We start from the raw sequence: 21904 nt of genomic DNA, 5'->3' as shown, positions 1-21904 counted from the left end.
TTCCAAACCGCTCCTTATCTCTTAAGGTGTCCTGAACCCCAGGAAACGGGCCTCATTTTGGACAGGACACCTGAAATGATTTGTATTCGGCTATTCGCCTTCGATGTTTCAACTCAGCCATGGTATTCTCTTTAACTTTTTCTCCTTCAAACGTTTATTTTTTCACCAATTATTTTTTATTTTTTTTTCTTTAATTTTTCGTATATGGATAATGATGCCTTCCAAGTTTTCTACATACGAATACCACGTAATTAGCTACAATTTAAAAAAAATAAAAATAAAAATAAAACCTGACTACTAAAAAGTGGCGACTTCGTATATATTCTTCACTTGTGTCCCAAGAGTTGGGCATGGGCTTGGTTGGCAGTTTGGCACAAAGGTGGATTAGACACAGCAAGAAAATGGGTTGACCTAGCAGGTGAAGCATGCCTATGTGTGAACATCATTTTCAAAATTTGGCACGATCACAATCTTGACACCACACATTCTAACGTTGTATAGGCTCTATTTATACAAGGTTGGCTCCATATGACTTTCTTGACTTGTCTCAGACAATCCTCATTTGAACACGAGAATTGTAAGATAACTTAATCATTACATTATACACTAAAGGCGAATCTAATATGACACTTGTCATGTTTTGAGTAAAAAAATTCTCGCCACTTTTACTTTTCTATTTTTAACAAATATTTATTACATTATACTAAAGACGAATCTAATATGACACTTGTCATTCATGTTTTGATTAAAAAAATTCCCGCCACTTTTACTTTCCTATTTTTAACAAATATTTATGAACATTATTTTATAATATCCTGTAATATTTAACTTTCAATTTGACAACTATATATAAAGTATATTCTATATGCATTCAATGAAAATATTTTGACATATAATATTTTATAATAGGTATTTTACGAAAAAGAAAATCAAGTATTTATTTCAATTAAAAATATTGATTTTTATTTTTAATTAATTATTAATTATTGTTAAATTAACATTATAATTTATAAATATGCTAAGTAAAAACCGTGCATTGCACGGGACTTAAACTAGTGTAATACTAGTACGAAATATATGTTATAATGTTATATCCTTTTGCATTAAAAGTAAGATGGCTTGAAGACTTGCCCCGCCCGACCTGTACCCGTATGGCCATATGAACATGTCTATGACGTAACCAATCACTACCTCCGGTTCGTATTATATTATATCTCACAAATAAGCACCAAAGTTGCATATAATACGAACCGGAGGTAGTAAAAAAAAAAAAACATTCAAATGCTATCGCTCTTATCAATATATGCGGACAATACCACATCTACAATTAATGGGATATTAGAGGACTAAGCTATTAATTCTTTGGTTGAGCATAAATCATATGGAGGAATTGGAAAGGTCATGGAAATCTGTTTGTAAATACAGTACTGTAATATTTTCTCACACAATAGTTATCCCCATTATGAAATTCTGATATCATTTGAAGTTTCATACTCCCTCCGTCCCTAAATTACATTCCTGTTTTCCTCTATTATGTGAGGAATAAATGCTAGAAATAGGAATATAATTTAGGGATGAAGGAAATAGCATACTATACTAATAGTCTAAAATCAACTAACCTACGGAGTATTAAAGACGGAGGTACCCCACAACAATATCTTTCTTGATACTGCCAAAAACAAAAAAAAAAAAAAAAAAAAAAAAAAAAAAAAAATAAGAATTTTTTTTTTTATCATACTTTACTAAGCAAATACTGACAAATAACACAGATTGATCCACAGGGAAAATATGTTTACCAAGGATTCAGTTAAATAAAATCCACAGGTTGTTCCGTCAGAGGCGTTTTGCAGTTCATAGAATCATAATTGTAAGCTCCTCCTTCCTGTAGGAAAATTATGTTCTCAGCTAATTTACTACTTGTCTGAAAAAACACTCTGATGTACGAAACCTTCATCCATTACTGATGAATTTTAAGCTATACAGGAGATAAAATGCAGACAGCGAAGCATTTCCATTCCTGAATCCTGATATTTGCTTAAAGCTGTCTTATTAGTCTTACACATATCCGGGTTAAATGACCTGATAGCACTTGATCATCACAAAATTATACTCCGTAAAAACTAAATAGGCAGATTTTATGAAGTGTAGTCTTTTTAAGGAATTAAATTCACTGTGAAGTAATTGTCTAGAGCAGAAACTGCTGCAGGCTTGCAGCAGATATTGTTTTGAAGTTGAGAACTCTGGTTAATCTTTACTTCATGTTTCATCCGAAACTTTGATAACATTTTTGGTGAAATGGCTTCATTTTTCAGCTCTCTCCGTCAATGTCATCCTCTCCATGGGTGGACTTTTAGCGCCATCCCCGTGTTTTCACTCTGAAGACTTTGTCAAATTCCTCTCCATTTCTCTGCCGATACAGTGATCAGGAAATGTATGTATGATGTATATCTACTGAGAGGTCCTACAAATAGCCCAAGTCAAGTAAACGGAGGAAAATCTAATGTGAAAGGGTTCAATTTCTAAGCATTTTATTAATTTTTGATTTTGTCTACTCTACGCTTGCTAACCATGAATTAGCCTCCCCAGTACACAAAGGTAATAGCTTTTTTCAATTCTTATTAATTATTTACCACTTTTATTCTTAAGTCTTAGTCTTTGTCTGCATCTTCGTTGCATTCCTCTAACAATCCTCTTCAAAAAGATAATAATAAAAATTGTAACAGTTTTTTCACCAGAGTTTCACATATAATATATGTAAGAACTAAGAAATAATTTGGAAATTTCATAGCAGAGTTATTTTCCTGAAAGTTGATTACAGATTTACAGAGCATTTTCCTAGTAATTCCTCCTTATCACTCATAGTCATAGGGCTTTATTGTGCTGTCTAAATAAACTGTATTATACGTGCACATAAATTCAAAACATACCATTTTCTATTGTTGTTTGCATTTCCTTCATCACCTTTTCTTGTAAAATTACTGATTGATTACTCATAAGGAAGTGAATAAGTGCAGTAGGAATGGATGTGTCAGTAGTTCTCACGCTGGTACAAACTCTTATCCAACTGCTGGACACTCCCGTTGGAGAGGAAATCGAATCCTTATGGGGTTATAAATCCCAGCTTGAGAAACTCAAGGCCACTATGTCCACCATCAGAGCGGTGCTCCTTGATGCTGAGAAGCAAGAGAGACAGCAACTTGAGCTCAGCCACACATTACAAGACAAGCTCGGGAGGCTCAAGGAAGCCGTTTACAAAGCTGATGACTTGTTTGATGAGGTCGCTACTCTTGCCCAGCGCAAGAAGCTCATGTCTGGTAGCAGTGTGAGGAAAGAGGTACGCCTTTTCTTCTCTCGCTTTAATCAGCTCCGTTCTGCTTTCAATATGTCTCGTGAAGTTAAAAAGATCAAGGAGATATTGAATGATGTTGTTAGAGATCATCATGGCTTTGGCTCGAGACCACAGCATGGTCATGAGGTATGCGAGGTGAAAACCGAAAGGGACTCTCACTCTTTTGTACACGAGGAAGATGTTATTGTTGGGAGAGATCAAGACAAGAGGATAGTGATAGATATGTTACTAGACAGTTCTGTTGCCGAGGATGTTTCTTTTGTGACCATAGTTGGGATGGGAGGGTTGGGGAAGACAGCTCTTGCCCAACTTGTGTATAATGATGAGGCAATTGAAAGGGAATTTCCATTGAAGATGTGGGTTTGTGTCTTTAATGATTTTCATACCAAATTGCTTCACAAAATTCTCACATCTGTAACAAACCAAGCAGATTATGTTGGCTTAGAAATGGAGCAGCTCCAGAGAAGATTGCGACAGGAACTTGAGGGAAAGAAGTATCTGCTTGTTTTGGATGATGTTTGGAATGAGGATTTTAATAAGTGGCACAAGTTGAAAATTTTGCTGATCGGAGGTGGTAGAGGTAGCCGAGTTATTGTGACCACACGCTCTAAGAGGGTAGCAGACATGGTGGGAAACCGCTATATGTTTGAATTACATGGTCTTTCAGAGAGAGACTCCTGGAACTTATTTGAGAGAATGACTCTAGAAACTGGGCAGGATGAAATTGAGCCATACTTGGTCAATACTGGAAAAGAAATTGTCCAAAAGTGTGCTAATGTTCCTCTTGCCATAAGGGTTGTAGGAAGTCTTCTTCGAGGCCAGGCAGAAAGTAGGTGGCGATTTTTGAAAAACACTGCCTTGGCAAACATAGAACCTGATGAGAATGACATAGTTCGTGCATTGAAGATTAGCTATTATTATCTTCCGTACCATTTGAAGAGCTGCTTCAGTTATTGTGCTGTATTCCCCAAGCATTACAAGATCAAGAAGGAGGATTTGATCAGTCTCTGGATGGCACAAGGTTTTATCGTTCCATTAGGCAGAGAGAGTCTTGAAGATGCTGGCCTGGTGAGGAGTACTTCATGAAATTTACTGCAAAGGTGCTTCTTTCAAGATGTAGAGCGAGCTGACAATGGTGAAATTCTGACATGCAAAATGCATGATCTGATTCATGATCTCGCTACAGAAGTAGCTGGAGCAGAAATCTTGTCATTCAGCTACGATACAAGCTATTTTGATAAGAAAACTCAAGTCATCTATTTGTCAATAATACTGTTGGTCGAAAAGATTTTAGAAGATATTTGACCACAATGAAAAGAATGCGTACAATTTTGAACATAGGGTACCCCAACCCTTTAGAAAGCCCTGAAGTGCTGCTTCCAAAAGTGAGATATTTAAGGGTATTAGATTTACATGGGGCTTCATTTGAAAAGCTACCGAACATGATAGGTGAATTGTTGCATTTAAGATATCTTGACCTGTCTTGTAATCGTAGTTTATCTGTGTTGCCCTTGTGCATTACCGAGCTTTATAACTTGCAGACATTCTTATTGCGTGGTTGTGAGTCACTAAAAGAGTTGCCGAGGGGCTTCAGAAAATTAGTTAATCTTAGGTGTCTAGATATATTTGATTGCAATAGTATGACACATATGCCTCCAGGGATGAATAGTATGACCTATCTCAATAAGCTAACTATGTTTTTAGTTGGCGGTACAAGCAGTGCTTGCTGTTTGAGGCCAGTAGGTGCTGGTGGACTTAGCGACTTAAAGTATCTCAACAATCTCACTGGAAGTATGGAAATCAAGGTTCACAGAGGTTTAACATATGATACAGCAGAAGCCAAGAAAGGCGGGCATCTGATACACAAGCAAAATTTACGGGGTATAAACATATGCTGGACGCAAAAGCTTTGTGGAATGGAAAACTCCAGGTTTATTGAAGATGACAGTGAGGGTGCTAATGCAGAAGCATTACTTCACGGCCTGCAACCCCACCCCAATCTAAAGTTGTTTGGATTGTGGGATTATCCAGGTGTGAGGTTTCCGAGCTGGGGGAGCTCATTGGTGAATAATCTTGAAGCTTGTCTCCCGAATATTGTTGAAATTGAACTTTATGGATGTAAAAGATTGGAGCATCTGCCATTATTGAGCCAACTGCGTTATTTGAAATCCCTTGAACTTGTTGGATTAATCAAATTGGAATACGTGGAGAGTATTTATGGAGACGAGGCACCCACAGCATCAGTAGTGTCAAGAAAAGCAGTATCAGTAGCAGATGACTTAGTCTTCTTTCCATCCCTTGAAAAGCTTGTTCTAGGAAATCTTCAAGAGTTGAAGGGATGGTGGAGATCATCATTGCATCTTGATACAGACTCAGGCAACAGTGAGGCCGAACCATTCACAAAATCTTTCCCCCGGTTGTCTTATCTGCATATATGGTTGTGCTGGAACCTGACAGATATACCTCTCTGTCCAAAACTGGAAAAATTGGAGTTGAGCAGATTCAATAAAGCATTAGGCCCAATAACTAGACCAAGAAGTGAGAGGAGATGCGTTGGTGATGTAAGGTCTTCCTCTACAGAATCAAATAGGCTGTACCCTGGTGATGATTCTCCATCAACATCAAGTACTCGACAGACGCAGCAGGAGCAGCAGCAGCAGCAAATACTAGGAGGACTGAAGGAAGTTAAGATAGATAAAGTAGGGTATCTGAAATCCTTGCCCCACGAGTCTTTTCAGAGCCTTTCTCATCTGGTGGTAAGAGGTGACCATGATATGGAAAGTTTAACAGAAGAGGCAGGGGAGGTGTTCCGAAGTGGCCGTCTGTCCTCTTTACACTCCCTTGTAATTTCTGACTGCTCCAATTTGAAGAGGCTATCAGGAGAGGGAGTGTGGGAGCATCTCACCGCCCTTAAGAGCCTACATCTGAAGTTGCTTTCTGAGTTGGAGTTGGATGATGATTATGGAGATCTCAACACTCGAGGATGCACAACCGAGGATAATCATGGCATTGATACTGACATTCCCTGGAAATACCTTTATCAGACTCTACATTCCTTGGTATTATGGTACCTCCCAAAGCTGGTGAAGCTACCAAAGGGAATGAACTGCCTGAGTTCCCTTCAATTCCTCCAAATTACAAACTGTGACAATTTTGAAGCCCTACCATCATGGATAGCCTGCTTCTCATGTCTCCAGTCTCTTGTAATTCGGAATTGCAAACAACTGAAATCACTGCCGGAAGAGATTTGTCACCTCGGTTCTTTACAACAACTTGATTTACGGGGATGCTCGCCAGTGTTAAAAGAAAGATGCCAGGAATCCACTGGTGCTGATTGGCCTAAAATCCAACACATACCTCGCATTGATGTCTAAAGGAAAATAAAGAGGTAATTATTATTCTCGCTTGTGATTTATTTATTTTGGTCTGTTGGGGACAAAATGATTTTAAGTATCGATCATAGGTGAGCATAGGAATCTGCAGAAACTGGGATGATAAATTCTTCTCTAAGCAGACTTAAACATTATCATGCAGATGCGAGTGTCACCAGGATGACTACCTGCAACTGAGGTGATAGCTTATGAACGTTTTAATGGTCAAAGGAAACTTGCTTCAAAGAAGACCGGCAGATGCTCTCTGTGAAAAAGTTTATCAAGGTTGGATAAATATGAATAATCTTCAATTCTTCATCTTTGAAACATAGTGGAACGGGGTTTAGATCTGAGAGTTAGTCTCTAGTGAGTAGTGACCGTGTATGAAAACTGGAATGAACTGTCTCTGATGGTCTGACCTCCGACATCAGCTGTAATATTATAAACTGAAAACCGGCCTCATTTGACAAAGTTGAAGCCACATCTCTAATTGTATGTTTAGAGTAGTAGTTGTAGAGATTTTTGTACTGATGTTTGCTAGCAAATGAAGTAATACCTCCTGTTACAAAATTACCTTATGACCTGGTATATATTTTTCCTAGACTGTGTAAAATCAGGGGATCTCATCTTTTGCAGTAAATTGCTTGTAACTTCTTATAAGCAATTCAACTAAACATATGAAATAAAAGAGAATCTACGCTCATAAATCTTACCATACGTCTATACATATTTGTTCGTGTAACACATACCTGATATACGTAGTATTAACAGCAAAAATGTTAAACCTCATTATTATGGAAACTATTCTATAAAATTCATTAGTGTTACTCTCTTTCATTCCATACGTTTGGGTGTGATTGAATTGTGATGTGAGGTTTGCATTGCATATAATATTGGGATAGACATCCTGATCTAGACATTAAATTGAATAATCTGGAACTAGCAGTGCTAGTCCTGTAAAACATTATCCTTTCATCAAGTAATAGATGTGAATTACTTGCTGATTGGCTACACCTACACTGCTATAATTGATTCTTGCCACATCCTTTTTGTCTCTCGTTTTTTATGGTCCAATTTCTTGTTCACTGACCTGGTGTTTTCAATGTGACTCAGGTAGGGCTGCATCCAGTTATCGGTATATGCAACAAGTATGGTGTGAGTTGATGCTAATCTTGGACCAGTTACTTGGAGCGTCGCTTACCCTCCACAGGTATAATGAAGAATATCAGCGTCACTGTCTGCTGGGCCTCAACTCTCAAGTCAAGTAAACCAAGGAAAATAAGGGTTAGTTACTTGTGGTTCTCATCTCTAGTGTATACAACTTGTACAAATAAGACAATGTGGTTACATTCCGCAATTATTCATATCACAATCACATTCATTGCAAGTTGAAAGAGTAAACTAATGGGAATTTTCTTAACCGTGTATGAAAATATTACAGAGATTGTAAAACATTATCTTAAACTTTTCAATCGAGAAATGAGAAGAATAAATATGATCAAAAAGAATATTATAATTTTTTCATTCGTAGTGGTTAGTTCTTTTTGATGATAAACATTTTTTAAAAGTGAAGGTATTTTTTCCCTCCATAGGTGAAAAGCATTTTCTAAATGTAAGAAAGATATCCTCTTTACTCCCTTACGTATCTTTTATACCAATAACTTCTAGTTTTTGCAAGGAAACAAATTAGAGAGAGGAAGGAGAAATAACGGGAAAGAATTATAGACAATTGAAATTGATGGGAAAAAAGGGAAAAAAAAAAAGACAAAATAAAGAGGGTTTTTATTTTTTTTTATTTTTTATTTTTTTTAAGTTACTTGTTGGACACATGATGATCAATGACTTATTTAAGAAAAATAAAGTTTAGAATTCGGTGAAAGATCCATCCTTTTTCAACATACATGATTACATGGGATATAAGGATTTTTTTTGGCATCAATATACCTATATTAAAGGCGAAATTAAAAATGACACTTGTCATAACCTGGTTAAAAAATTTCCCTCCAAAAGGTTTTTTTTTTTTCCAAAGCTTCTTAGAGAAGTATTTAATTTAATACTTACTTTACAATAATATTTCTTTTCTATTTGACAAGTATATTTATTTTTACACATTCAACAAAGATTTATTTATTTTATGACGGGAACAAAGTCAAATAATACAATAATATAATCTTATCTATAACTTTATAATGTAATCCATAGTTATTTTTATTAGTCGTGCATGCATTTCTTCCTCCGTTTTCTTTAATAATTTAAAAAAATCGTAATTACAGAACTTTCATCCTATTTTAAAATTTGATATTATTTTTTATAGTAAAATAATTGTATTAAACTAACGATAAATATTGAAATTACCGTGCATGACACGGGATCTAACCTAGTATTTTTTTATATAAGAACATTTCTCACAATGTCAACCACTTTAAAGGACCTTTGTGACAAATTTCCTTTATTTAATTATACACTTTGGTTCATTGGGGGTTGAGCTTGTAAATTTTCCACTCCGTAATAAATACTTTAACGTCCAATCAGGGTTGAGCTAGCCCATTATTGACTTACTGTACTACTCTCAATTATACCTGTATGTATGAACGTAGACTCAGTTGTAGGGACGTTTTCCCAAAGTAAGCTTAAGTAGCAAAATATATACGTAAATGGTTGCGTAGCAAAAGTATTTACCAAACTAAGATTTCAGGGTAAAACGCTGTCTCGTACAGCGTTTTATGCCCTGGTTTTTTTTTATAAAAAATTCAACTTAAAAACGCTGTCTCAGACAGCGTTTTACATGTTGACTTTTGTTTTTTAAATTTCGTAATTTTTGATATTAAAAAAAAAAATTTACACTAGCGGTTTTAGTGCATAATTTTTTTTTTTTTTTTTAATTTCTAGTTTAAAAACAAAAAAAGAAAAAAAAATATTATACACCATTGCGTTATTATGATAATGATTGTATTCTTTGGGGTGGATAATTATCAATATGTGATAATGATTGTATTATTTGGGTGGATAATTATCAATATGTGATAATTATCATATCGTATTCGAGTATTGCGGTTGGGGTTGGGATACGATTGTTGCTTCCTATCTTCTTCTCCTCTTTGTATTTAAGTCCATATTCACATGATTGCAATATACTGAAAATACATATGCTTTGATTGCTGTCATTGTTTTGTGTTTAACAAAATCAATTCATGAGCAAATTCTACATACCATCCAAAACGAAGGTGTGTTGCTCAAGTAAAGCCACAACAGAGGACAGAAAAGGTTAAAGGTAGGAGTATAGTGAAAGTGAAGGAGAAAAGAACAGTAGAAACTTTGATTAAAGGAGTGAAAATAGGAAGAGGGTCAAATAATTGGTAAAAACCAAATATAAAAAATCCTAAAAGGAGACACTAATCTATAGTGCATGAACATTACGTGTAGAACAAAGAAGAAAAAAGGTTAATTAAGCTAGGAAAATGGGGCAGCTCAAGAACACAACAGCTTTAATATTTTTTTTTCTTTTTTTATTTTTAAACTAGAAATTAAAAAAAAAAAAAAAAAATTATACACTAAAACCGCTGCCTCAGGCAGCATTTTAGTGTAATATTTTTTTTTTTAATATAAAAAATTACGAAATTTAAAAAACAAAAGTCAACATGTAAAACGCTGTCTGAGACAGCGTTTTTAAGTTGAATTTTTTATAAAAAAAATTAGGGCATAAAACGCTGTCCGCCTGAAAGCTTAGTTTGGTAAATACTTTTGCCACGCAACCATTTACGTATATATTTTGCTACTTAAGCTTACTTTGGGAAAACGTCCCAGTCGTAGAGTACCAATTCAAACAGTAAAATGCTTATAAATTATTGTACCGAGGAATCTTAAACATTCACATTACCAAAAGAAAGAAAAAACAAACACCTAGTGTATTTCCTTTGTATTCCTCAAAAACCATTAGCCCACAAGAAAAAAGAGAGAGAGAGAGATGGATGTGTCAGGAGGTCTTTCACTGGTGCAAACAATCCTTCAAGTGTTGGGTTCTCCCACTTGGATGAAATTTGAAGCTGTTTTAAGTGTGAAGTCCCGGCTAAACAAGCTCAAGGACACCATGTCCACTATCGAGGCCTTGCTCCTTGATGCTCATGAAATTGAGCAGCTGCAGCAACATCGCTTTACCCATATTGAGCGTGACAGGCTTCAGAGGCTTAAGGAAGCTCTTTACCAAACTGATGATCTGTTTGATGAGATTGCCACTCTTGGTCATCTTAAGGAGCTCATGCCTTGTAGTAACTACAAGATGTGTAATGAGGGACGCTGTTTCTTCTCTTGCTCGAATCAGCTTTGTTATGCTTTCAAATGGTCTCGAGAGATGGACAACATTATGGAGATGTTGGATGCTACTGTCAAAGATCATCGATTTGACTTTGGCTTGAGACACCCGACTGGTCTTGGACTGAAGAAGGAGAGACTTAACGCAAGGGAAACTTATTCCTATGTGTGCGAGGGAGATGTGATGATTGGGAGGGAGGAAGACAAGCGGAAAGTGATAGATGTGATGTTACTCAACACTACTGTTGAGCAGCAGGATGGTTTTGTTGTCAGCATTGTTGGGATTGGAGGCTTGGGGAAAACTACTCTGGCCCGTCAGGTTTATAATGATGAGATGATTGTGGAGAAATTCCCTCGGAAGTTGTGGGTTTGTGTATCCGATGATTTTAATGTCAAAGCTTTAGTTGGTCAAATCCTTGCAGCTGTAAACCCACTAATCAAGCAGGATCAAATGAAATTGGAAGAGCTCCAGACAGACCTTCGGAAAGAACTGGATGGGAAGAGGTACCTCCTTGTGTTGGATGATGTATGGAACGAGGATTCCAACAAGTGGCTTGAGTTGAGAAATGTATTGATTGGAGGTGGGAGGATTAGCGGAATTGTAGTGACTACTCGCTCCAAAAGGGTAGCTGAAGTTGTTGGAAGTTTATATACACATACATTGATGGGTCTCTCAGAAGATGAATCTTTGGAGTTGTTAAAGAAAATGGCACTCAAACCAGAGGAGTATCCAATGAAGCCACAATTAGTTGATATTGGAAGACAGATTGTTCAAAAGTGTGCAAATGTTCCACTTGCCATAAGGGTGGTCGGAAGCCTTCTTCGAGGTCAAGATGAAAGTAGGTGGCAATACTTGGAAAAAACTAACTTGGCAAGTGTATTACAAGATGAGAGCAGTGGCATATTACCTGTGTTGAAGATCAGTTACTATTATCTTCCGTTCCATTTAAAGAGCTGCTTCAGTTACTGTGCTGTATATCCCAAGGATTACAAGTTTGTCAAGGAGGATTTGATCTGTCTTTGGATGGCTCAAGGCTTCATTATGCCGTCAGATGGAAAGAGTTTAGAAGATACCGGTGAGGAGTACTTTGAGCAGTTGCTGCAAAGGTGCTTCTTCCAGGATATAGAACGATCTGAGGGTACTAACGAAATTATATCATTTAAAATGCATGATCTCATTCATGATCTAGCCTCAGAAGTAGCAGGAACAGAGATTGTGTCTTCCAACTGTAATCCAAGCTGTTTGAATGAGAAAACTCGCCATATCTCTATTGATGAAAGTAGTAAACTACGTACTTCAGATAAAATGAAAAGGTTGCGTACATTTTTGTTTACTGATCGGAGTCTTCGTTTCTGGCTGAAGTCGTCCAAAAAAATGAAATATTTAAGGGTATTACGCTTAAATGATTCTTTTCTCCAAACAAAGTTGCCGGGTGTGGGTAAGTTGGTGCATCTAAGGTATCTTGACCTCTCACATAATAGAGGATTGCGTGTATTGCCCTCGTCCATTACCAACCTTTACAACTTGCAAACATTAAAGTTGTATAAGTGTACGAGTTTAGAAAGTCTGCCAAGAGACTTGAGAAAACTAGTTAATCTAAGGCTACTAGATATTTATGGTTGCCGGAGTTTGACTTGTATGCCTCCTGGAATGAACAGCATGGCATCTCTGCAAAACTTGACAGGGTTTGTAGTTGGTGGAACAAGCAATGCTTGGTATAGAGGCTCGGCTGGTGTTTTTAAGCTTGAAAATCTGAAAAATTTAATACGTCATAGTGAAATTCTGGAAATAGTTGTTAAAAAAGGTGTGAAATATAATGCTGTAGAATCAAGGAAAGGGGGATTTCTATGTGAAAGTAAAAAACTAAGAAATATCAGGTACTATTGGATAGGTTGGTTGCATAGTAATGAAAGTGATAATGCCGAAGCATTGCTGCAAAGCCTACATCCCAACTCTTATCTTAGAAAGTTAGAGTTGCAGGGATATCCAGGAGTGAGGCTCCCAAGTTGGACAATGAATCTGAATACTAGTCTCCCAAATCTTGTTGAGATTGTTATTCATGGTTGTGACATGTTGGAGCATATTCCATTGATGAGTCAATTGCGTCACTTGAAAGTCCTTGAATTAGATGGATTGTATACAGTGGAGTATGTGGAGAGTAGTAATAATAGTGGAGGTGAAGATGAGTTGGTATTCTTTCCATCCCTTGAAAAGCTTCGGCTTTGGAATATGCCAAAGTTGAAGGGATGGTGGAAGTCATCATCAGTATCAGAATCAGAATCAGAGGAGAGTGAGACACCGCAAGCACCAAAACTTTCTCATCTTGAGATACATGGATGTCCAGAATTGACAACTTTTCCTTTATGTCGGGGACTGCAACAATTGGACTTAAAAGATTTTAATGAAGCGCTGGGCCCACTTATAAGGGAGACTACTCAGCAAAAGGAGGAAGAACGACATAGAAGATTGAGGGAAGTTAGGATAGATAACTTGGCATATCTTAATTCTCTACCCATCCGATCATTCCACCATATTTCGAATTTTCGTATTAACGAAGATCAGAAAATAGAGGAATTGAAAACAGGAGAGGTGGGTGAGGTGTTCCGAAGCGGCCGCCTGTCCTCTCTTCGCTCCCTTGATATTTGGCGATGCTATAATTTGAAGAGTATATCAGGACGAGGAGTGTGGGACCAATTCACTGCCTTGGAGGGTCTATCACTGTGTTATCTTCCTGAGTTGGAATTGGAGGATGAAGATGATGTCATCAACAACAAAAGCACAGAAGAAGGATGCATTAATAATAATAATGAAGGAAGTGACGCAGAGATGCCATGGAGATACCTTGCTCCCACTCTCCGTTCCTTGAGATTAGAGAGTCTACCAAAGGTGGTGAAGCTGCTAAGGGGGATTGGATGCTTATCATCTCTCCATTCCTTGACATTATGGAGACTACCAAAGGTGGTGAAGCTGCCAAAGGGGATTGGATGCTTATCATCTCTCCATTCCCTTGAAATAGGCTTTTGTGATAATTTGGAAAGCCTAACACCATCAATAGGCGGCTTATCATCTCTCCAATCCCTTGAAATTGAGTACTGTCTAAAATTGAAAAGAATGCCAGAAGAGATGCGCCACCTCACCTCCTTAACCAAACTTCATATATGGAAATGTAGCCCAGAGTTAATGAAGGAATGCAAGAACAAGAATGGTGCTAACTGGTCCAATATCCAACATATCCCCGACATTAAACTAGGTATGACAGATAAAATAGGGGTTATTATTATTAATGTCGTCTTTTCACTGTTCTTAATTTTGCAACGTTTTTAAAGAATGGATTGCTTATCATATCTCTAATACCTTTTTCATATTTGCTTCAGATTATGACTAAAATCAGTGCCCGAAAGAATTCGTTTACTCAATGTTCATTAATATATAACTCAACTGCTCAAAGGTAATAATGTCTACCCCATATTATTCAATTTTGTAGCATATGATGCCTTGTCAATTATCATGTTAGTATTATTATTTTAGTATTACCAAAATAACTAATGATGCAAATTTTCTATGATGATCACTTGAGAGTTCTGATCTTAGGAGTAAGAGGAAATCCATCAGATTTGTTTGGCTCGAAGATTTTCAATTGCTTTAAGTTTTCGCTCTGGGTTTTGTTGCCGAAATTATTGTTCGTGAACTTCGGTTTCTGGGTTCCTCGGTTTCGATTGGAGACTACTAATTAGTGTTACTTGTTGATTGGGTTAGTGTTAAGCCCGGTGGTTGGTGGAGTTTGTGGCCTCCGTCGTCGTCACTGCGGGTTGTGTTCTCCAGTGGTGATGGAAGGAAGTTGGGTGTGTTCTGGTTCACTATTACTTCCCACATTCTTTATTGGCTTGAGACTTTCTGCGAAATCTGGTATAATTCTCATGCTTTCACTCCTTGCTAGATTGGTGATTTAGTGTTTTTGGTGTATATTGATTGATTGGAGGTGTAGTCAAAATTTGTTGATATTGGATTTGGGTTGTTCTTGATTGATAGTTGAATTGAAGTTTGAGCTGTATTGGTGATTGATATGTTTTGTGATGTTGATATTGCTCTGATACCATGTTAAATTTGAGAGTTCAAGGAGGAAGAAAAGAGAAAAGAGAGTGTGCTGCCATTGATGAACTTGAGAGAAGTTTGAAGGAAGAGAGAGAAAATGAGAGTATATTCTTTAGAATGAGAATGTTGGAAAATACAAAGATACTTACATCATACTACTTGTGTATATTTATACTACTAAGTACATTAGCCAAGGAATACAAGTAACCAACTACTTTACACTAATATGTAATCTCCAACACTATCAGATTGTGCTATTAAAAGGACTAGAGAAACCAACTGCTTTTTACAACCTTGTCAAAGTGCTTGTTTTTTATATGGTTCTAACTGCTGTTTTTTTTTTTTCTTCTTTTTTTTTTTTTTTTTTTGTCAAATACTTGTCATGCAGAAAGATTGTTACTTGAAGTGTTTGAATTGAAGGAGACTCAACATAATACTCCAGATTCCAGAATATAGCTTTGTTCAAGTATTAACAGGTAGCAAGGACTCATTTCTGAATGCTATACCAATTCTCTTTTTCGTCGTGTTCAGCAGTTTTTAGCTTTTGATATATCTTCCAGAATCCAGATATTACACTATATTTAAAGTTAATTCAATGTAATTCTGGACTAAATGTTTACTGTGGTGTAATGTCAAAATATGGAGTTGTAAATTGACTGAACGTTTTTTTGTTTGTTTTCCTTACAGTTGCCAATCAGCAGGGCTGTGAATTTAACATAAAAGTTTCGTGGTTCTCATCTTGGTGTTTTGCGTGATATTTCCTGATGTGAAGAGGACTTCAGAGCTGCTTTGATGAACTGATTATCGGAAACTCCCCGTATAACCCCTCTGAAGTTAGGCAGATTTCCAATAACAGAATATCTACATCTTTTCTTTTACCTTATCAAGGTGTGAAAGGTTCCTTGGTGAAGGAATGCATTCGTTGGATGCGCTGGTTTCAGAAATCAAATGTGGCTACATTACCTACACACACCTAGGAAATGGTTTAACAAGAGAATGTGCTCTATCAGATCAAGTGACATATTGCAGCAGCTACAGGCTTTGTTGCTCTTGCTATATCTGGAAGGCTACAAATTACATGATTTTTCTGTCAAAAATAGAAGTATAAGAACAAAAGTCGACTGAATAATGTTTTAGGGAATAAACCCAACAGAGTTGTGTTTATAGAGCGTCTCAATTGGCTTAATGGTATTTGAGGAGAACCCTACCTAGTAGGTGGCTCTTCTTCCCTTAAGCTCTAGTATAGACTTGTAAAAAATTTCTCTTCACCTGTTTTACTGTGCAAATGAGTAGCCTATTTTTTATAAATGTTCTCTTCAACTGTTCTAGATTCCAAAGAGAGACAAATTTTTTTTCCAGAATTCAGATGTTATGACATGCATCATTATTAGAATGGAGTTAGAAACCCAAATGTATTAAGGCAAGAAATTATTATTCCATTGAATGAGGTGGACAAATTACAAACCTGAGACTTGCTCAAAGCTATTTTACACATCTTGAAAGGGAACAAAAAAATGACATGATATTACAAAAACATCATAGATCTTTCTCAATTTATACAAAAACGTATAAAAAGCCATTGCAGATCATTTGATGAGGTGCAACCTTACTCCAGAGTGTGAATATGAAGGGGCTTGAAGGGATCCAAAATCATTTTGCCTGGATGCTAAATTAGTGGGCAGAATATCAAGTCAATTCTATAAGTTAACTGCAGTATCTGGTGAACTGGTTGTGCTGGGTTTGCCATTTTCAGTCTTCGAACTGCTTCCATTGCTAATTAGGTCTAGGCCATAGACATGACCCATCTTCTTACGCTTTGTTTCCAGATATCTCTTATTCTCACTGGTTATTGGAGTGATAAGTGGCACTCTCCCAGATACAGCAAGACCATAACCCTTCAGCCCTATATATTTAGCAGGATTGTTTGTCATCAGCTTCATTGTTCTAATTCCCAAATCCCTTAATATCTGCATTCATCCCGAAGTTTAATTAGGTCAAATCAACATTCAAACCAAGTCAAGTTACTCAGACAAATCATAACGTGCTTAAAAAATACATGTATTAGAGATGATATAAGATGGTCAATCCAGCTAAATTTAAACAGGCTGCACAAAATTTTCCTGCTCGATAGACCAGCCAATTTCAGGGGTGCAGCCTGGCTTTTGTATACCGTTTGCCCTTTACCCATAAGATTACCAGGTTTGAGCTGATTTTTAAGAGACGAAAAAATGAACTATTTCTTTTGGCATCGGCGCAGCCTGACACATGATTAGCTCTTTCTAAAGAATCTCACATGCAGTAACACATTCATAGGCCAAAAATCTAAGGAATTAATTATAAACAAAAATTTAAAAAAAAAAAAATCAAGGTACTGAAATAGAATTGAGAAGGAAAGAGCAGAAGTTACCTGTGCACCAATTCCATATTCTCTTGAGTCAACCGGTAATCCTAGTTCCTCATTGGCTTCAACAGTATCACGACCAGCATCCTGCAGATTATATGCACGAAGCTTATGGCCCAAACCAATTCCCCTGCCTTCATGCCCGCGAAGGTAGACCAATGCTCCCCTTCCAGCAGCCTCTATTTGCTTCATTGCAAGTGCAAGCTGGTTTCCACAGTCACATCTAGCTGAGCCAAATATATCTCCTGTAAGGCATTCTGAATGAACTCTCACTAGGATATCTTGTCCATCTCCTATTTCTCCCTAATGAAAAAAGAATAATAAAAAAAGATAATCAGTTGCAGAGCAGATAAGTTAGTCAAGCAAAAATCCAACGATTGTTCCCCAAGTGCTACTAGTGCTTACCTAAATTCTTAGCGACATTATTATTTTCAAACCCAAGGACACATACCGAAAGACCTTAAGGTGAAAACAACAATGCTAGCAAAAGGGCTGAGCATCTTGGTTTCCTTTTTAACATTTACTTCCTTGAGTAAAACTAAAATTGGAATAATGATGAAAGAGTTTAGTTACATTTGACCAAATCCAAATACTTGTATAAATAAACCCACCTTAACCATTGCAATATGCTCAATGCCATCCAGGTATGACTTGTAACAATAAGCTGTGAAAGGACCCCACATTGTAGGTATCCTAGCAGCAGAAGAACGTTCAACTAATTGGGCTCTTTTTCTCCGATACCTGCAAATCATAAAATCACTAAATCATTTAACCAATTTTAGAGCCACTACTTTGCCTCAAAATAAGAAAGACGAAAAAGAGATGCAGGTTTCATTCAAGTCCCCTAAATAAGGGAGTGAGCTGTTTCTGAAATTGTGATTGACAAAGAAACGAGGGAAAACAACATAGTTTCCAGCAACAATCTGCTAAGGTTAGCTTTTATTTCCAAAAGCATCCTTTTTTTACCAGAAATGGAAGACTTCATACTAAAATTTTGGAAGAGTACATCAACCACACCATCAAACATTAGTAGCTAAATAACAAGAAGCAAAGGAAGCTTAATAAGGAGGAAAACCTGTCTTTGACCCTTTTATCATAGATTCATAGTTGCAAAAAAAAACCTTTTAGAATGTATTAGCAAAATAATGAAAGTTTATGGGCTCAAAAGTTGAAGAAGAGGTTTGAGAAACGATGCCGTAGCAAAGTGACAAATAGCTTATGGGGTGAAAACCTGAAAATTAGGCTTAAAAGCATAGGGAAAAAAAATGTACACACAAGTTATAGACTTTAAATAATGAAGATCTGGAAAAGTAAGAAAATCAAGCGTGTGTTGGGAATACAAATGGAATCCTCACCAAGTCACCAGATTGTTGAGCTTCACCACCTAAATTATTTTTAGTATATACATCACTGTTGAGATAAGAGTAATTTAGATCTAGCCTGGTGCCCACAGATAATACACAAGTATACTGAATAAATGAGTCCTTTAACTTCTTCTCCATTTGTTTTTTCCAAATTCCAATTGAATAAAGACTCCTCAGTCATACTAATAATCTAACAGCTATCCTCAGTCATACTATTAATCTAACAGCTATGGAGGCTGTTTCTAAACACAGTCAAAATTCACCAGCGAAACAAATTTTACAACTCCAATTCCTTCCCCCTGCTTAGCGGAACTTCTACCGGTTCCAGAGTGTATTAGTATATAGCTACCAATAATATAAGAAGAAGAAAATAAATAAGATCTGAATTGCTCTGACTAACACAAACAGCATGCCCTGATATGTCTGAATTTCTCATCTCTTTAAACAGTTTTATATAGATGAAGCCTAGATACATCAATAATTCCTGTTCTGCAACTATACTTGACAGTAGATTTATGCTTAACCTTGCACATATTTATTAATTATTGATCTCTTCTCCAGAAAATTCTAGTAAAGGCAAAAGAATACTCTGTTCAGTGCTCACCACCACAAGGTTGTTCCTAATCTCTAACATACAAGTCTAATTGGTTCTTTTGGTTCCCCCCCCCCCCCCCCGGCGTGGGAGATAAGCCGAAACGCAGAAAAATAAACTCTGTAATAAACTGCATAGATTGGTATGAATTTCACTCATTGACCTCAGTCTCTTCTACATATGTGATATCAGTGTTACTCCACAAAGAAAATGTGAAAATGGTATGACACTTAAGTGCAATGATCCAGATAAAAATTAGTGATAAAATACCTTATTAGATCTGCAATAGAGACTATTTTCAGGTTTTCCTTCTGTGCAAATTCACGAAGCCTAGGCAATCTAGCCATTGAGCCATCATCATCCACAATCTCACAGATAACTGCAACGGGATTTAATCCAGCTAACATAGCAAAATCAACAGAAGCTTCAGTGTGTCCAGCTCTCTTCAGAACACCACCCTCTTTATACTTCAATGGAAAGATATGGCCAGGGCGGTTAAAGTCCTCAGGCTTGGAGTCCCTCGATGCCAGGGCCTTTACAGTAGTTGCCCGATCACGAGCTGACACACCAGTGGTCGTACCATGTTTTGCATCCTACAGATTTTCATAAGAATAACAAAGAAAATCAGAAAATATGTGTTTTCCGAAACACTATTATCCCTTCAGTAAAGCCAGAAATATCTAGCCAAAACTCCAATGGAAGTTCTAGGAACAAGTTCACCAAAGGTTGTTTATACATGTAAAACCATACTGCATAGGAGTACATACCACTGTAACTGTAAATGCTGTGCAAAGTTTGTCCTCATTATCTTTGACCATGAGAGGAAGCTGCAGTCTTGCCAGATCATCTTCTTTCATGCTGACACAAACAATCCCAGTTCCATGCTTCACAAAAAAGGCCATAGCCTCAGGTGTTGCTAACTCTGCAGCCATTATCAGATCCCCTTCATTCTCCCTGTCTTCATCATCAACAACAATCACCATCTGCAACATCACCAAGGCAACAAACACACCATTCAATCAGCACATCATACCTAATGAAATACCTAAACAAGCACAAATTCTACACATATAAAATATCTACAAACCCATGTAGGGGGACAAACCTTTCCTTGACGAACATCTTCAATGGCCTCAGCAATGGAAGAAAAACCTTCAGTTGGGCGATCTAAATCACACTCATCATTCTCTGCTGCAAACCCCGCAGATGTAGGTGCAGTATCCGCAGAAAGTGCCCCCATAGATACAGAATCGGCTTGCCTCTCAATTCCAAGGGATTGATCATTGTCAAATGCATTTTGGTTCAACATACCATTGTTGTTGGAGTATAATAAATCACCTTCTCCAGAAACAATAGCAGCCCTAGTTCTAAAATTTCCCTTGACTTTGCGCAATGATTTATTCCCTAAACAAAACATGGCTAAATTCGATTTCATTCCTCCAACCAAGCTAACCTTTGTGCTATACAATCCATTCCAAGCTTCATAGTTTTTACTAGCTCTACATCAAGAGAAATTCACCCTCATCATTTCATTATCCGCAATAATTTAACACGAAAACAAATCAAGAACCTATGATGCATTGGTCCTACAAGAGTATGTACCCATATATCTTCAAATCAAATTTATAGCAAACTTTAAAAAAAACTGTACATTATTGCACAAGTTTAACTAGATCATTGCTTATAAAGCTAATTTTACCTTCATCATCTAGTTCACTACCAAATCATATTAATTCGGCAAACGAATAGAAATCTAAACCCAGAATCTTTCACCCATCAAAAATTTCTACATCATCAACCAATTTCAGTCATACATCATCCCCTTGTACAAATTTCAACATACTCACAAATCATATTAACAGAAGCAACCAGAAATTTAAAAGTTCCCGGTAATTCAATCATAAAATCAACCCAGAAACAAAAGACGAAAGCTTAAAAATTAAGACAACCCCAGAAAAAATTACAGCCAAAAATCAAAACCCCACATAATTCCAATGCAAAAAACAGTTGAAAATAAGAAACCAATCACAAATCCAGATTAAAAAGTGCTGAATTTTCAAGTAGCCATTAAAGGAAGAGAAGAGAAAGAGAACATACTGTGAATTGCAGAGAGCAGCAGAAGGAGGAGAGAGATAGACAGAAGCCATGATTGTTGGAAGAAGAAGCCGAAAAATTGTAAGAATATCCAATCCCAAACAAAATTGAATAAATAAAAGTTGAAAAAGATGAGTGATTTGGTGATTCAATCAAGCAGGTATATATATAAATAGGTGAATCGTGTTTGAAGAGGATTTGGTGGAGAAGATTACAGAAGAGAAGTGGAGAAAAAACAAGAGATTTTTTAATAAAAAAGAATGAATGAAAGAAAGAACAGCGAAAAAGGCATGGGTCAGAACAAGCGGCTTTTAAGTTTTACCTGCTGCTGC

The 21904-nt window shown here is 36.7% G+C and overlaps 3 protein-coding genes across 4 annotated transcripts; 2 read left to right on the top strand and 1 right to left on the bottom strand.

The window, feature by feature from the left end:
• Positions 1–39: 39 nt before the first annotated feature.
• Positions 40–4460, top strand: LOC110681777 (putative disease resistance protein RGA3). Of its 2 annotated transcripts, XM_021857910.1 has the most exons (4): positions 40–122; positions 1770–1867; positions 2313–2595; positions 3015–4460. In XM_021857910.1, exon 4 carries the CDS (start codon positions 3020–3022, stop codon positions 4433–4435), a length of 1416 nt encoding a protein of 471 aa, XP_021713602.1. In that variant the 5' UTR covers positions 40–122; positions 1770–1867; positions 2313–2595; positions 3015–3019; the 3' UTR covers positions 4436–4460. The 2 variants fall into 2 exon arrangements, with proteins under 2 accessions (XP_021713602.1, XP_021713597.1); XM_021857905.1 differs by having other exon boundaries at positions 2313–4460.
• Positions 4461–4632: 172 nt separating this feature from the next.
• Positions 4633–16355, top strand: LOC110737316 (putative disease resistance protein RGA1). The gene is made up of 7 exons (XM_021917679.1): positions 4633–6717; positions 7834–7875; positions 10658–14279; positions 14404–14477; positions 14621–14935; positions 15510–15597; positions 15809–16355. The coding sequence occupies exons 1-4, from the start codon at positions 4660–4662 to the stop codon at positions 14412–14414; spliced, it is 5733 nt and encodes a 1910-aa protein (XP_021773371.1). The 5' UTR covers positions 4633–4659; the 3' UTR covers positions 14415–14477; positions 14621–14935; positions 15510–15597; positions 15809–16355.
• A 164-nt stretch (positions 16356–16519) lies between these two features.
• LOC110681771 (bifunctional riboflavin biosynthesis protein RIBA 1, chloroplastic-like) lies at positions 16520–21904 on the bottom strand. Its single transcript, XM_021857897.1, has 7 exons — positions 21576–21904; positions 20584–20977; positions 20246–20461; positions 19749–20071; positions 18134–18263; positions 17529–17825; positions 16520–17088 (listed from the first exon to the last, which is right to left on the bottom strand). The coding sequence occupies exons 1-7, from the start codon at positions 21623–21625 to the stop codon at positions 16819–16821; spliced, it is 1680 nt and encodes a 559-aa protein (XP_021713589.1). The 5' UTR covers positions 21626–21904; the 3' UTR covers positions 16520–16818.

This window comes from Chenopodium quinoa, unplaced genomic scaffold (assembly GCF_001683475.1).
Source record: "Chenopodium quinoa cultivar QQ74 unplaced genomic scaffold, ASM168347v1, whole genome shotgun sequence".
Classification (NCBI taxonomy): domain Eukaryota; kingdom Viridiplantae; phylum Streptophyta; class Magnoliopsida; order Caryophyllales; family Amaranthaceae; genus Chenopodium; species Chenopodium quinoa.
This window is presented reverse-complemented; position numbering and strand designations above follow the sequence as displayed.